At 41.0% G+C, this 17,809-nt stretch overlaps 1 protein-coding gene across 1 annotated transcript in view; it reads left to right on the top strand.

Moving 5' to 3' along the window:
• LOC122661835 (5'-nucleotidase domain-containing protein 4-like) overlaps positions 1 to 12,577 on the top strand; it is a gene marked incomplete at its 5' end in the record, with an annotated part of 40,806 nt that extends 28,229 nt beyond the window's left edge. Inside the window, 3 exons of the mRNA XM_043857346.1 lie at positions 5,641 to 5,700; positions 6,804 to 6,866; positions 12,402 to 12,577. Of these exons, the coding sequence (XP_043713281.1) occupies positions 5,641 to 5,700; positions 6,804 to 6,866; positions 12,402 to 12,554 (276 nt within the window). The remainder of the gene's footprint in view (positions 1 to 5,640; positions 5,701 to 6,803; positions 6,867 to 12,401) is intronic.
• Between the last annotated feature and the right edge of the window lie 5,232 nt (positions 12,578 to 17,809).

The raw sequence follows: 17,809 nt of genomic DNA, 5'->3' as shown, positions 1-17,809 counted from the left end.
GCAAAATTACCAAGGGTTATGCTATCTATTATTGCAGCTATATCAATGTGAGCTAAAAAGTCCTACAAGTGCCATCCTCCCCCCAAAGCATTCTTGACACATAATTCCGTATCCACCAGAAGACCATTGTCAACATAGTCAATCAGAGGGCCAGCTCCAGTCCAATCATGAAGCTAGAAGGAAATGTTGCCAAAGCCAAGCAACCATCTCGATTTATCCATCAAGAACCCCTTAAATGCCAGAGTATTACGCCCCCTTAAATGCCAGAGTATTACGCCAAGACTTTGAGCCAACTCCATGCAACCCAGCCAAAGCAACATGAAAGTTTCTAAAGAATTTTGCCCTGAAAAAATCACTCCACAGAAAGCGGTCAGAAAGGATTCTCCAAAGGCCCTTAAGCCTAAGGGAAAGGCCAACATCCTCCAGGAGCCTAACCCCCAATCCCCCTTCATCAAGAGGCCTACAGACCTTTTGCCAACACACCCAGTGCCTACGATTTCCCCACTCCGAGCTTCCCCAAAGAAAATCAGCAAAAATGAACTTGTCACTCAACACAAAGCAACTTTTTTGCCTATTGACCAGCTGCCTCGAAAAGCCTTCATATCTACTAATAAACCCCATAGCTTGCTTGAGCGAGTTCTTCAAACCCCTAGTGAAAATAATGGTGTCGTCTGCAAAAAGGCAATGTGATATCCCAGGGCATCCTCTCAGGAGTCTGTAGTAAGATGGATGCCCCTCCACAAATAGATTTTTGATGCCCCTGCTCATCACCTCCTCCGTCAAAATAAAAAGAGCAGGAGATAAGGGGTTCCCTTGCCTCACTCCCCTGGAAGACTTGAAAATGCCCGATTTCTTACCTCCCAACACTATAGAGAACCAACAGTTCTCGACAGTCTTCCTGATTAAGGCAATCCAGGCCTTACTAAATCCAAATCTGGAGAGGACTTGCCAAAGGAACTTCCATGCTAAGCGGTCATAGGCTTTCGCCATATCCAGCTTGAGGATCACATTACCCCCCTAGTCTTCCTATTCAAGTCTTGAGCAACCTCTTGGACAATGGAGATATTATCATGGATACACCTGCCTTGCACAAAAGCACCCTGCTCCTCTGCCACTAAGGAAGGAAGCAACCCTGCCAGCCTGGAAACAAAGATCTTGGCAATAATCTTATAAGAAAAGTTACAAAGGCTAATAGGACGGAGATCAACCATTACCTCAGGGTTATCCGTCTTGGGAATAAGGACCAGATTTGCCGAGGTGAAGCTTCTAGGGAGTGTCCCACCCTCAAAGAAATCCACTACCACTGCCCATACATCATTGTACACCACCTCCCAGTAAGCCGTGAAAAAGTACCCTGAAAAACCATCTTGGCCCGGCGCACTGTCACTTGACAAGGAAAAAACAGCCCCTTCACCTCCTCTAAAGAGGGGTTTAACAAAGGATCAGTATTCTCAGCTTCAGTCACTACCTTGGGGATCAGAGATAACAACTCCTCATCAACCTTATAGCCCTAAGAAGCAAAGATTCCCGAGAAATGCCACACCGCCTCAGCCTACACCCCATCAGAGTCAGAGATCCACGCACCGTCCCCTCCTTTTATTCTATTCACATTCGTCTGCCTTCTTCTGACACTAACCATGGAATGGAAAACTTCGTGTTTCGATCCCCCTCTTTAACCAAGTTACTCTGGATTTTTGCTGCCAAAAAATTTCCTCCTGAAGCAACACCCCCTGCAGGACATTCCTGGCCTCCACAAGAGCCTCCCTAGCCTCATCACTGGCACCCAAATCAAAGTCTGCTTCCGCCTTGCTAACCGAGTCCTTAGCATTCCTAACCTTCTGATGCACATTGCCAAAAACCTCCCTATTCCACTTACGGAGAGCACCGCGAAGCCCTTTGAGCTTCAAGAACAAAACAAAAAGGGGCGAGCCAACCACCGGTTTTTCCCATTGACCCTTTATAAATCCAGGAAACTCGGGTGCAGCAACCACATCTGCTGGAATTTAAAGGCTGAAAATGCACAGTTGCAAACAACAAAAAAGGAGAGCCAAATAGGTGCCTGATCAGAGCATGTCCAATTAAGGTGGGTAACCTCACACCTGGGAAAAGCTCCAATCCATGCAGCGTTCACCAAAAAGCGATCGAACCTGGCCATAACCCTTCCTGCTCTTGTCTGATGATTCGACCAGGTAAAGATATTACCAGCGTAACCTGCATAAACAAGGCCTGCACCACTCACAAAGCTCCCAAACTCCTCCAGAGACATCGAACACGCAGGTCTGCCACCCAGTTTTTCCAATGGGACATAGCAGCGTTAAAGTAACCTCCCACTGACCATGGGAAAGTGGTAGACCTGGAAAAAATTTCAAGCCTTTTCCACACCTCCCTCCTCTCTACCACCGAGCAAAGCCCATGGACAAAGGTGATGACAAATGTACCTGCACTGGCATCCACACACTCTAGCGTAACAAACTGACGGTGTTCCTCCACTACTTTAATCTGCAACGAAGCTCTCCAAAAAACCCAAATCCTCTCCAAAGCATGCACCGAATCCAAATCCATCCTTCTCATCACCACTCGCGCCTTTGAAACGTGCGCTTTAGGCTCCGCAATAGCAACAATGGCAACCTTATGCATGTTTACTAATGTTTTCAGCCGCCTATTGGTAGACTTATTCCCAATACCCCTTGCGTTCCAAACTAAGCAACTCATTTGGAACCGTTTGGAGTTGAAACCAACAATCTCATTGATCTCGTCACACACCATTGGGACCCCTCTTTAGCTGGTCGTCCCTGCTTAGCCTTCTTAATTTTCTTTCTCTTATACACCTGGGCAGCACTGAGAAACACAGGCCGAGAGGACTGCCGCTTTCCAGCACGAGAGCCTGCAGGCACCAAAACAGTATTTTCCTCGCCTAGTCTGGCAAAGGTTCTGCGAATCCTTCCATCGATAGAAGCATTAAACGACTTAAAACTCTCCAACAAAGCCTCACGGCCAAAGGCAAGCGTGGCAGCTAGATTTGACACATGGAAGTTGTCTCTAGCCCTCATGGGCCCAGCTCTGTCTTCAAAATAAGGCAAAAATTATCACCCACAGATTGCGAACAGTCATCAACCAAGGCGCAGTCAACAGCACCCTCATCACCTTCTTCCACAATCGTCTCCAACCCCAAATCAGGCGCGACCATCGCTAGATCCCTGCCTTCAACTACCCCTTCCTTCTCGGAAATTAAGCCCTCTTTCCTTTCGCTAGGTATTTTGCCCTCTTCCAATGGCTGAGGAGCAACCTCGCTAGCTGACCTATCCATGGCAGCACACACCCCCTCCTCGCCAACAACACCCCCAGGCCGTCCTCCAGTATCAGAACCATCAATACTTGGACCCTTTCAGGCAACCAGCACACTTCGAGGACCCGCAGACTGCTGCACAACAGGTTTCCAGCGACCATCCCTTCTCGCCAAAATCTGACGAGTTGCAGGTTGTCCCTGTCCAGATGCACCACCATTCCCCCCAGCGCCACGCGAGGACCCCTCTCCCCCTGGAATAAAAACTCCGTCGCTGTTTCTGTCCCCAGCCTCAACACCGACTCCCGCAGCACCTGAAACAACAGTTCCTTGAGCACCATTCACTCCGGCAGAATCTGGGAGCACAATGGCTCCTTTTCCCCTTAGAGGTTTTCTACAAGCCTCCTTTGAGTGACCAATCTTCGAACAGGACACACAATAAGAGGGAAGTCTCTCGTAGACAACCTTCTGATGAATGAAAACCTTCTGAACCACAACCTATCCACACCTTTGACAGAAGCACGGCTCTTAGATCCACCTCAACGCAAAACCTGGCCTCAACAGTGCGTGTGCAATTGGCCATTGCACCATCCACCTTCAAGAATCTTCCTATTGTACCAGCAATAGACACCAGAAAATTTCCTTGATAGAAATTAACAGGTAGCCCTGGCAAGGAGACCCAAACTGGCGCAAAAGGGGATTTCCAACCCAAGACAAACCCTGAAGTCCATTTCACGAATCGCAGAAGGAAACCCTGGACGTGAACCTGTTCTTTCAACCAAACCTTCACATAATCTGCCGGAACACTGAAACGAAGGAGCACATGTCTCGGGTCCAATGTCGAAACGAAAGCTTCCCCTTACAGGAACAAAGTCTTCAGTAGGTATTCCTTGATCAAGAACAGAGACGGTCCATAACTGTACTTGGCAATCAACGAAGTAGATAAAGCTTTCTCACACATCTCCACTTTGTCCTTGGAAAAGAAAACCGCAGGTTCACCAAAAAAAGACGAAGGTTTCTTCACTTCTACTGCAACAGGTGGAGTGGCCAATGACCTAGACACCACCGCAGCGAAGGAAGCAGAGGATACCCCACCAGCGCCATCCCCTAGACAAGGATCCCGGGGGGGGGGCGCTCCTCCCGAGGGGGAGGAACAGCCATTACCTAAACACCTCGTGCAGAAAAAAAAAACCTACCCTGCCCCTCCAGAGCTAAACATGCGCCCACCAAGATGCAAGGGGGGCTCTTGAGTGCTGTTATATATTCTGTATTTGAAAGAGAATTGTTATTCCTATATTGATGATACAATGTAGTCGTCATTATACTGTCCTTTTTCATTAGTTTGCAGGCCTCAACATTAGATTTGCACCTTTTGCCATAAAAAGGGTTTATATGTTTTACGTAATTGCCTTTTCTTTTTCTTTCACCTCAACAATATAGTCAAAAGAACCTGAGCTTCTTCCTGAGGCAGGAGACATTTGTAGATCCTTGATTTCCCCCTGTAAGAAACTCAACACATATAGGATGTTCCTCACCTTAGGCATGTGCCTGTGCATGTGCATGTGCATGTGTGTAGCTTTTTCCCTGCATTCTGATGGAAGAAGATGTAGTATCACAAGATTCCAGAGGTTGAAAGTAACAGGCCAAAATAGGGGTTTTCATTGTAAAGTTGTGCACTTTTCTCCCTAACACCCCCTGGTGCGACACCTGACCTGTTAGAGTTTGTGTAATAAGGGTGCTTTGTTGTGGTGGAGACAATACTCCTGTACACAACATTCCACCATCTTTTTCTCTTCTCCTCTCTTCTTCTCCTCCATCTTCTTCAACCTTCTTCATCCATCTTTCTTCTTGTTCATTACATTCTTTAACTTCTAACTACAACCGACCCACCAAAATAGACATTCTCTCTTTTTCAGTATTCTGTTCTCCTTATCTTTATTGTGTATCATTGCTAGACTTCCATTTTGATCTTTCTAGACTCTAGAGGGTGTTGCAGGTGCCTACCTTGTCCCATGGATTCAATAATTATTTTGTTTCTTTAGTTGACAAACTGAAAACTGTTGCTGTAGCCTGACGATTAATGTCTTAGTTTTGTTTAGGTATTTGCATGCTTTCTTTTTCTTCTTATTTTTGCTTTATCTTATGAATTATAATATCAGTCTCATGGTTTTAGGTATATTTATTTTGTTTTGAAAATGGTGTAACTTCAAGGATGTGAGTCATGTGACTTCTGAGAAAGATTCTACACTTTATTAGTTTTCATGTTACCAATTATGTTGAATCTCTTCTCTTTTATAACAAGCTGCTGTAACGGCTGCAAGTTAGTTACTTTTTTCTTTTCTTTCCTGTTATATTAGTCACAAAAAGATCAGGTTCGTCTTTGTCATCAACAAGCTCAGCGAAAATGTCACCAAAAGGTAATCAAACATATTTGGACGCTCCACTTTTTGTTGGGTTTTTGGTTTATAGAAAGCATGGTTGCTTAGATCTGATGCTGACATCTGAATTTTCTGTTGCATTACTAAATGAAGAAAGTGATTTGATCATTAACCTCATCGTGGTTTTGAGGATTCCATGTATCGAATTATCCTGGCATTCGTGGTTATACTTAATTATTTCAACTTCTGTATGTTCAGATGCAGAAATACTCATGCACAACCAGCCATTCCTCTCTCTCTCTCACACACACATACACACATACACATTTTTACACTAGTTACCACTTCATCCTAATCCTTAACCATTATTCTAACACCTAATTGACCCTGAAATTCAACAAGTTCTATCTTGAGAAATTACTATATGCTCTGTCTTAGTTAAGAATTGGTATTATAAGATCCTTCTCTATACACTGCTTCTATTCATTTCTTTGTTAGAACATTGCTTTGGCGGTTGATATCCTCTGCAGAAAAGGAATAATGTTCTTCAATGCTCATGATTTATGCCAAATTACAGTTTCCATGAATATATGAACTTTGAAACTCTTTTGTTTATATTTTTTGACAAGTGAATTTTTCCCATAAATGCAACTGCACCATGTTGAAGATAGTCATCCAAAATAACATAACTGAATCAGCTAAGAAGGTGGAGTTATTTTTTTTCCCTTTACCAATTATTTTGACTATTTTCAAAATTTATAATCATTTCAATTGTAAGGAGGGAAAAAATGAAGTGGTTGTCCTTTTAGTTTTATTTTAATTTGTATTAACAGTCACTGCAAGATAGAAAAGTTGGCAAATAGTGAATTAAAAAGTGCTTGTTTGAAAAAAAGGTAGCAAGATTTTATTTCTGCTTTTGTTCTTATAATTGCTTTGGTGGTAAGGTCCTCATTAAACTGCAGTCCCAAAGGCTTTTTTGATTTTACATTAAATGAGGTTTGGAACACAAACTCTTGCCATATGAGGACAACCAGCAACTGATTGTCATCTTTATATTTGTACCATTAGAAAATGATATTTATTAGATCTGTGGCATGATTCTCACTCTGTATCCATACGATCTTTCTTGCAATCTATTTCAGTTTCACAAAGTTTGGGGTCAACTCATGAAGACTGGGTACCAGAACTCTCGCTTTGCACATCAGGTCAGTCTTCTCTTTATAAACTTTACCATTCAGCAAGGTCATTGCCTATGCTAAAATTTATTGCTGTGGCACTTTCTCATCTATGATCTTTTAGAGGAAAAATGTTATTGCATTTACAAAATGAGAACAAATGTATTTTGTAAAGTGGAGGAACCTTTTTTACCAGATTAACATGGATTTGGTTGTTATCTGTTGATCAGGGATCTGTTTCTTCAGTTTAACTTGTCTTCCTCTGAGATGTGTTTGGAAACCATGTTTTCCATAAAATAGAATCTTCTTGGGGCATTCTCCATTTCTGATTCTTCTGCCTTTCCCTTCTCTTGCAACCATGACATCTATGCCCTCAGTATACTCCATGTTGTTTTTGCCTGTGGTACTTCTAGTCATGGTATAAAATCTCGCGAAATATCGGCGATATATCGCGATATTTCGTGAATCTCGACATGACCGAGATACGAAACAATGTCGAAATAAAAAAGTACAATAACTCGTCGATATATCGAGATATTTCGACGATATATCGTGGAACTCACGATATATCGCGAGATATCACGATATATCGCGAGATATTGTAAAGTGACAATAGTGTCACATTCAAAATCCTTATAAATTTCATATTTCGCAGCTCTTGGTCGATATTTCGACCGAGAGCTGCTGAAAATGAAATTTTCTCTCTTCTTCCTCCCTTCCAAGCCTCATTGAAGCTCCTTGTCGCCGGGAAGACGTCGGAGGGTCATCTAAGCTCATCATCCAAGCCTATTTTCATTATTTAAGGTAAATTATATTTCTCTAAAACTATTTTTTTTTTAAAAACTTTGTACAAATGTTGTTGGATGTTGATGATATTAATATATGTTAGACACCGGAGGCCGATCTACATCATGGTGTCGAAATTTTTTCCCATATGTATTTTTTTATTTTTTTCTGGTTTTAAAATTCATTTTCCTACAACTAAAATAGGAAATAATTAGGGGTAATATGACTTAGATGGTAATGAATTAAATATATGTTAGACACCAATGGCCGATCTACGGCTTCACAGTCGGATTTATTTTTCTGCTTAAATAATTCTTTTAATTTTCGAAAATTAAGAAAAATATATAAAAAATTAAAAAAACAGAAATAAATAAGGAAAAATATGAGTTTTAAGTTTAAAAAATAATGAAAAAATATGAAAGTTATTTCTATATGTTTTGAGATGCATTACATGTATATTATGTTTACTAATTCATAGTTTTGTTGTGTTAGGTCAATACTTATATTAACATTATATATAAAAAATTGGTTTTAATTTTGTGAAAAATATAAGGGTTAGGGGAAAAATATTAAATAACTATACAAGTGTATTAGTAATCTAAAAGTGTCAATTGAAGTGCATCTACATTAAGTTTTTTAATTATTTGTGTTACTTACATTGCAGTAAACAAGTATCATTATGGCGGATCGTGATAGACAACGTGCGAGGGGCAAGCAAAAGGTGGGGGAAAGTAGTCAACAAAGGGGGCGACGAACAAAGAGAACAGAGGGAACAAGAGAGACCAACCACCAAAGATAGGGGACATCGCATGGTTACATGGTACTCCCATTGATGGGGATAAGAGAAAATCTATATGTAATTATTGTCACATGCAATTTATGGGAGGTGGGTCCAGTAGACTTAAACAACATCTCGACTGGAGGATCTAAAGATGTTGTAGGTTGTCATATGGTCCCACCAAGTAGCCGGGAGATTGGTGATAGTTTGAGGGGAAGAAAGAAGAGGAAGGCCGACAAGCAAAGGATAAGAGAACAACTTGAGGATACAAGTGAGGAGTTCGATGGGAGGAGGAAGACGATACAATGATGATGATGACTCCTCCTCCTCCTCTCGATGATGACATTCATGCAGCACTGATGACATACAAACAAGCAGAGGAGGCTAGGGATTTTAGGCGACTGTTTCAAGGAGTAGAGGAAGTTTTCAAGATGATCAAGAGACAAAGAGTAGGGGGTAGTGGAGGAGTCGGGCGTTCGAGGTCCTAAAACTTTGAATCCTTTTAAAAGATCACAAAGTGTGAGGGCAACCCCAACACCTCTACCAAGATCAAGACTCCCATCAACATCCGATCCTAAATTGCATAAGAAGAAAGGAAGCAATAACCAATCAAAGGAGCATGGAAGGGGATGAAGGGATTGGTTAAAGAATCAATAGCTAAGTGGATGCTATACCATACCATCCCAAAGAACACTGCACAAGGCCCCCATTATGATACCATGATAGATACCATTGCAGAGGCTGCCCAGGATTCAAGGGCCCCACCCCATATGAGGTAATGAATGTTTATCTACCTCAACAAAAGAGTGAGATTGATGAGTACATTAGTGAGATGAGGAATATGTGGGAGACATATGGGGTGACTATAATGGCAGATGGATGGACTGGGCCTACAAGAAAGTCCATCATCAATTTCATGGTTTATTGTGATGGGAGGACAGTGTTCCTCAAATCTGTGGATGCATCCAAAGAGATAAAGGATGCAAAATATATTTACAGATTGTTAAAGGAAGTAGTGGAAAAAGATGTGGGTATTGAGAATATTGTCCAGATTGTAACGGACAATGGAAGTAACTTCAAGTCGGACGGGTGAGAAGATGATGAACAATAATAAGTACCGGCTCTTCTGGACTCCTTGTGCAGCCCATTGCATTGACTTAATGCTAAAAGATATGGGAAAGTTAAAGTTGGTGAAGACTGTGGTTGAAAGTGCAAGACAAGTCACCAACTTTGTATACAACCACTCCTATGCACTCAATCTATTGAGGGAAAAATGTGGGGGTGACTTGGTTAGGCCTGGCATCACAAGATTTGCCACCAACTACATTGCCCTCAAAAGCATTGAGACAAAGAAGGCCGGGCTGAGAAGCATGTTTGCTTCTGAGGAGTGGTTTCAATGGAAGGGTTCCAAGACTGCAAATGGGAGGGAAGCACAAACAACGATGTCATCTGAGGACTTCTGGACCAAACTAAGCAAAGTGGTGAAAAGTTTTAGAGCCGATAATTCAAGTTCTACATGTTGCGACTCCGCTCAAGGGCCCAACCATGCCAGTCCCATATGCGCAATAGACTTGATGAAAGATAGTGTCTATAGTGTGGGTCCTCGCAGAGCAAACACTTCTTAGATATCATAAATGCTCATTGGAGAATCAACTTATGCATCCACCGCATAAGGTCGTGAGTAAATTTGTTTTATGTTTACTAATTCATAGTATTATTATTTACTAATTACCTATGCATTTGACAATACCTCTATTCTATATGTCATATTTCAAAGATACTACTTGAACCCTAAGTATCAATATAACAATAGGCTTGGGTTGGAAACTCAACTTATTGATGCTGTGAAACAAGTAGTGAAGAAGTTGGAGCCAGATGGTGCACTACAAGCAATTTGCAACAATGAAGTGAGTTCATTTGGAAACTCAACTTATTGATGCTTTCAAATAAGTAGTGAAGAAGTACTTAGTAATTTTCCACATGGGTATAGATCAAGGTATTTAGGGATGCATTGGGAAGTTTTGGAACCGAGGTCACGATACAAGGCGAGCACGTGGTGATGCGTAATTCTTTTAAGTTTTAAATTACATATGTATTGAAATTTGAAAGTTGAAAGTTGAAACAACATTCACACATGTCTTTTTGTTGTAAACTTGTAATGCAAATTGAATGGTGGGTGTTGTATGGGAATCGGTGAAAACTTAAGAAGAATAGCAATTAAAGTCCTCGCCCAAACATGTTCTCGCATTTGGTTGTGAGAGGAACTGAGTACCTTTGCACTCATCCACTCCAAGAGGCGCAATGATTGGGGTCTCAACGTTTATCTGACATGGTGTATGTGCACTACAACTTGAGGCTGAAACTGCAACACATACGCATGGGACATGAGGGACAGAGGGGCACCATTGATCTAGCTGACATCTTTCAAGTTGACTCAGACGATGAGGACCCTATTGTGGATTGGGTGAGGGATAGAGGTGAGCCAGTGTTGGATGAGGAGGGAGGTAGGCCCGACCCCATGATAGCTTCTGAGATTGGTGCTGATGTGGACGAGTATATGGGTCGACGAGGGTCGAAACATGCAAGGGAAGCATCACCCATACCATTCCATTCACCGGTGGCAATGTTGCGATGATGAAGACTGGTCTAAGTCCTCAAATGATGATGATGGTGATGATGGTGATGCTGGTGGTGGTGATGGTGATGCTGGTGGTGGTGATGTTGGTGGTGGTGATGCTGGTGAAGAATATGACGGCATGCGAGAGCGTTATGTGGTAGGCCAGGAGGCCCAGGATTCGGCACCTGTAGACCCACTCCGATTCACTGGAGAGACACAGTTTGATCATGCCACACAAGATACGGACCACGGAGCACGTGCCCCCGCACCCCCACCCTCGAGAGGCCCCCTACATACATACAACAGGAAGCGTAGGGGTCGACAAACACAGTTGCAACCTGATCACATGGACATTGATAACCTATCTAGCTCTGTTGGTGGTTTGAGTATGGGTGATAGGGAGGGAGGACCGACTGGACATTGGCGTGCCCCATCTTTTGACGCACATGCCACTCCATTGGCATCGGATTATGGTGCATCACAACCTTACGGTGGATATGGATATGGATCATCATCATAGGGGCGCTTTAGTGGGGTAGGGGACTATGACTACCAATCCCAGTCCCGGGACATACTCGGATCATCTTTTGTAGATAACATCTTTGCATACCCTAGCGGACCTAGCTACCAACCTCACCACATACATGCGACCAATGCCATCGCCTCTTCTGCCGCGCAACATCATATCACAAGGATCATCTTCTTCACTGATCGATCGATTGGTAACCCTAGTTTATATCCTAGGATAGGTTACCTACAGATCGTTGATGATTCCATTTACGTGACACTTGTGGATGACTACACTCGCTTTCTTCTCCGATTCTATACCGTGGTCCACATATGTCATTCAAACAGAGAGCAATGGACGCCGACTCAGCGAGGCATGAGTGGGATTGATCCAGGGAGGCACAAAGAACTACTATTAGCGCTTAGCACTTGTAATTTGTAACATAAGTTGTGATTTCATTAATCTATGTGTATTTAACTATTTATACATTAAGGTCGGCGACCGTATGTCAATCAAGGGTGCAAGCCCAAAACACCAATTTGAATTCACATTTTTACAATTTTATGGTTTAAATGTGTTTATTAAGCTTAAATAAGGCTGTCCATGAAGTTTCAGGCCTAAATATGGCCAAATACCCCCCGAGATGGACCCCCGAAATATTGCAGAAAAAATGCAATATTTCGGGAATATTTCGCGATATCTCGGATATTTCGGATATCTCGGTAGGCCCGAGATACCGATATATCGCGAGATATAGTACTATGCTTCTAGTTTTCTAATTCCATGTAAAGCTATTAATTCAATTTCATCATGACAAAGATTGAGTTGTGCATGAAACATAGCACACATAGCACTTATTTATCCTGATTTGTGTAGGTGGAGAGGTTTGCCTGTCTCTACACGAGCCAAGTGACCAACCTGAGCTTATATTCCCCTGACAAATACTATAGGCCCAGTGAAGATTCCATGCCACATGAATTTGATATTCTCACAGAATTAACGACAGATCATATTTCCAAAGATGAATGAAATATTGAGACCTGAAAAAGCGTGAAGGATAATCTCCAAAGACGGTGGAATTTCTATGCCATATGAAATGTTATTGTGAAGGAATATTTCCAAAGATGGGTGGAATTTCCATGCCATATGTTAGTTTGTACCACATCCATGTTATGTCAAACACTATTCAAAGGGCTCATAATTTGTGAGCATCTGTTGAATTATATTCAGTTTACAAGCATTGTTGGAAAATCAGGTTTTTTGATTCCACTCATCTTCTAGAAAAATCTGGTGACTCGGCCTTGTCAAATCCGGTCAAGAGTCACTTTTTTTATAATTTTATAATGCAATAAATATGTATAAATTAGTAAAAAATCATAAAAATACAAAAAAATATTGAAAGAAAAAAAATCAACTGACAACATATCAATGCATTTTGAGTTTATACCATTGAAAAAGAGAAGGGAGTCAAGGAGTTGAGGCTTTCTTATTGTTTTAGATTATGGATTTACTATTTAGTTAACTCCATTTCTAAGTGAACTAGTTTTATGTTTTTTTAAAACAATTAAAATCACCGATTTTGTCATGACTTGGGTAAAAATACCGGGTCTTCTTTTTGTCTTCTATTTTTTCTCTTTTCCTTTTCATTTCTTCTGTTTTCCTTTTCAATGGGAAAATTTATTGTGGACTATTTGCAACAAGTTCAAGGGTGAATTTGTGGAGGATGTCAAAAGGACCTGTTGTTCATGACTTCACAAAAGTGAGGTAGATGAAAGCTGCTTGAAGTTGGTCTACTGGTTCTACACAGCTATACCCACTATTGCTGGTAATTGCAACATGTCTAGCATATTCTTGTGGTAATTGCAACAAATCTAGGTTATTCTTGTCTGATTTTGTTCATTTTGTTACAACTAATAATTGAAGACCAAGCTAGGATTCGCTTAAATGACCTTATTTAGTTGGGGGTAATACTTTGTTGATTTGAGTTTATACTAAGCCAAGAATCAAGGACCAAGTCTACCACATAGAATCTCTAGGAAACGAGAAAATAACTCATCTTAAAGTTTCACATAAAGGAATTTATTTTTATCAAAATCATTTAAACCACATTCTTTGTCTCAACAGTAAGGATCATTAGCCCTTAGAAAATGATAGTATTAGGTCAATGACTGGAATAAAATGGGTTTATTTTACATTTCCTATCTTTTTAAATTGCAAGAAAACCCTTACTCCCTTGCTCCCATATTGGCATTAGGGTGGGAATTTCATTATATATGGGGCAGCATTGGGCTCCATTGGGTTGCAAGGAACATGCAAATATTTTCATAGGAAATAAAAATATATTTTACAAGAAAATCATATTTGAAGCATGGATCGGAATTATAAATATTTCCATTTTCATCTATTAAATAATATTTAAATATTTGGAAAGTATATTTGAAATTGTTAAATAGCAAATAGCTATATTTCGATTCGTCGTCTTCTTCCAAGGGTTTTATAATTGAACCTTAAACTCATTTCATATGATGGAAGTGGCTGGCATACAGGGTGCTACTTTGTTATGCACTATTCATGGTGCTACTGTAGAAAATATTTTATTCGAAGATGGGGTTGCAAAGGAATTGCAAATATTTAGGAAGAGATAAAATATTTTCATTTAGAGCAAATTACATGCACCATGATGTTTGAAACAATAACAAAACACGTTCTATAGTTTCAACATTTACATGGATTTCCTTGGATAATTGTGAGGTTTACAAATAAACCCTTTCCGTAGTTGAGATCAGAAGGTGTAGTTAAACATATTAAAATGATCATATTATCATTTAATATTTAACATTGACCATCTTACTTTTAAGAGACATAGCCATAACCCAAATCCATCTCCCACAAAACCAACGTTCCATTGTCATCTTCCTCCATCTATATCTTTGATTTTCGATTGCTGCCCCCAATGAATCGTAAGTGTTTTTCTTATTCTTCTGTAACCCTAATCTCTTCCTCAACTACAAACCAAAACCCATTTCCCTCTCCGTGTTCCCCCCAAATGGTAAAACTTCATCATCTCCATCTTCACTCTTTCTCTCATCTTTCAAAGACAAACAAAACAAAACAAAAGGCAACTAAGAACAGAGGAGCAGGGAGTGAATCCGAGTAACTCTATCAAAACTCCTGATTCTTCCCCCCCCCCCCCCCCTCGTGTGCAGACAGAATATAACGGATTTTATTGTAATGGGGACATGAACGTCATTGGGGTTGCAGGAGGAGGAGGAAGAAGAAAAATGTAGTAACTTTAAACGCAGAAAATGGGGTAACAGAGCTCTTCCTGACATGGACAGGACTTTCTCCCTTTGAAACAGACATCTTAGACGAAAGCCCACCCACTGAAGATCTGAAAACCATGCTTGAATTTTCATTCTTAACCACCATTCTCCCTCTGATCAGTGGAGAATTAGGAAAATTGCCTAAATATAACTACTCACTTAGATTACGCCACGTCATCAAGGGATCGTGACCCTATTGCTTACATGGTTCGTTCTAATAAAGAACCTGCTAAGAAACGGCACAACTCGCCACGGTAGCATGGAATAATCTTTCTTTGCACCAAGCCAATTCTATAAAGAAGCTCTTAGAAAAGTACCCAGGAATCCCCACAAATCAGGGATCATACTCTTAGAGGGATTCTAAGTGATACTCTTGCTAAAAGTAGAACAAACGATGATGGGACTTTCTCTAGCATTGTCTCAATCAACTACGAACACTGTATATACTCAGGTATAATCACGCACAAACCATCTGCTTATTCTCAATTGTTGTTAAGAGAGATCTAATTTAAGCATTCGAAAATTCCTTGCTGGTACAAATCAACTCTCTGGTGTCTTCTCTACTCCCCTGTGCAGGCTACTACACAGGAGGATTGCCAACACCCCTGTTCTCGACGGCTGAGTCTCCCTTTTTTTGATGTACTCCGATCAAAATGCGAATGAGCATTCGCTTTTGAGGATTAAACGTGGATTAAATCCTATCTTTCCAATTTTCCCTTCCCTTTCCCTTCCTTCTTCGTAGGCGCCGTTTCTTGCAAACCCATCCCCAACCTTTGGAGCTCCCAAAACAACTCGAGCAAGCTCCCTCCTGCTGCCATGCTTTGCTAGAAGAATGCTTTGTTCCCAACTCTGGAACTCTCAACATTATGGTGGCTTGAGGAAGCTCCCTGCTTGCCTTTGACAGATCTGGAACACGGCTGGCACCATTGGTGGTGCTTTCTTTATGTTTGCTGGGTTTGCAGCATTGGCTGCAGCGTTCTTTTTAATTCTTTATGCATGAAACTATCCACCATTCCCAACAAATCTCTGCTACAAGGCTCCCAATGATAGTTCGTTCTTTCTAATAAAGCCTCTTTCACAACTACAACACTTCCGGGTGATGTTTGATCTACTTGCGTTGCTGGAACTTAGGTTTCTAGTATATATTTACTCTACTGGTTTTTACTTTTTATCAAAACATGATTATCTTCTTTCATCGAGCTATCGTATAACATATCCACCATTCTAGTCTTATTCTTCGTCATCTTCTGTAAGAATTAAATCATGGGATTCTGATTGTTTTTTCATTCATGGCTTTCATCTGAAGCACCCTTTCTGTTAAACGGGATTTCAGTAATGCCCACCAGATGGTTGCCCGGTAGTTTCAATGAAGGAATCAATTAAGAAAAACGTTTTAGTTAACACTTCCCTTGTGAGGATAAAAAATCCTAATTAAAGTCTGATTTTTTTGGGTTATTTAATTATGTTTATCTTTTCAAGCCTAAATTCTGATTTTTCTGGGTTATTTAATTTTGTTTATCTCTTCAAGCCTAAAGCCTTTGCTTGGATTATATATTTTGGATCATATTAGATGATATATCTAAAAACTTATAATAGATTGTGAAATACATATGCATTAATGTTAGATGTTAGTTTTTTGAACATTAGGTGCAAGTATTCAGGTAAAACCCGTACCGTCCATTTGTTGTTTACTGTTTTTTTTTTTACCATTTGTTTGACCGTACCATTCGCCGTTTAATTCCGTTTAAAACGCGTATTATAATACTTCGTTTTATTGTCGTTCCCGTATTTGCTAACTATGGTCCTACCCCATCTCCAACCCTTGATAAGTTCCCAACCGGATTTTATCACCTCCAATTCTGAGTAGGCCTGTAAACAGATCGGATTCGGCTCGAATACGGATCGGATGTAATCGGATTCAGATATTTCCTGGTCGAATACGGATACCTCTAAACGGATTCGGATGCGGATCGAATTCGAATTTTCGACCATCCGTTTACACCTCTGCCTTGTGTAACCCAAACCTTCCTCCCCCTAGTGGATACAATTCACTCTCAATCTATAGTTTTAGATCATGATTTTTTTTTCCTCATATTCTAGAACCTGTTGAATCTTCAAAAACCTCAAAGATCGTTATTTACTTAATTTTTTATAATTAAGTATTCGGATTCGGATTTTTATTGGAGTATTCGGATTTTTTTCCGGATATCTCTAAATGAATACGGATGCCCCTAAACAGATACGGATGCAGATCGAATTCGGATTTTCGGTTATCCATTTACAGCCCTACTTCTGAGACCCTCAGGTTCCTCAAATTCCCCCTCCCAATGGTCGCCACGTGGCCAAAGTAAATCCTACGGTCCATTTCAAAATCACTTTTCATTGAATTTTCCTTCTCTTTCCCGCTATTCTCTCTGTCCTCTCTCTCCTCTCTACCTCTGCAACCTGTGTGCGAGAGCCTGTCGGAGTTCTTCTCGGACCGCTCTCTCCTCCTCTCTACCTCTGCAACCTGAACCTGTCGGAGTTCTTCTCGGACCACTCTCTCTCCTCTCTACCTTTGCAACCTGCGTGTGCGAACCTGTCGGGGTTCTTCTCGGACCGCTCTCTCTCCTCCTCGCCTTGCCGGAGGACCCAGCGGAAGTCAGATCTCCACCGCTCTTCCAACTCTTAGGTTCGAGCCTCTCACTCACTCTCACTCTCTCTCTCTCTCTCTCTCTCTCTCTGTGTTTCCGTTGCTTCACGATGGTCATTCTGAATCACTTCTTCTTTTCTGCTTTATGGCCAGCTTACCTAGTTTAGAGGTGAAAGAAATCCATTACCCTCACTCCTCTCGGTTTGCCGGAGCAATCTCGCCTTGCCAGAGGATCTCTTGAGCTCTGTATACAGGTTTGGCTTTTCAATATGTAATTCTTTTCTTGTATTTTGAATTTGTAATTTGAATCATTCAATCTGTACTTCTTT

Source organism: Telopea speciosissima, chromosome 5, assembly GCF_018873765.1.
Source record: "Telopea speciosissima isolate NSW1024214 ecotype Mountain lineage chromosome 5, Tspe_v1, whole genome shotgun sequence".
Taxonomy (NCBI): domain Eukaryota; kingdom Viridiplantae; phylum Streptophyta; class Magnoliopsida; order Proteales; family Proteaceae; genus Telopea; species Telopea speciosissima.
This window is presented reverse-complemented; position numbering and strand designations above follow the sequence as displayed.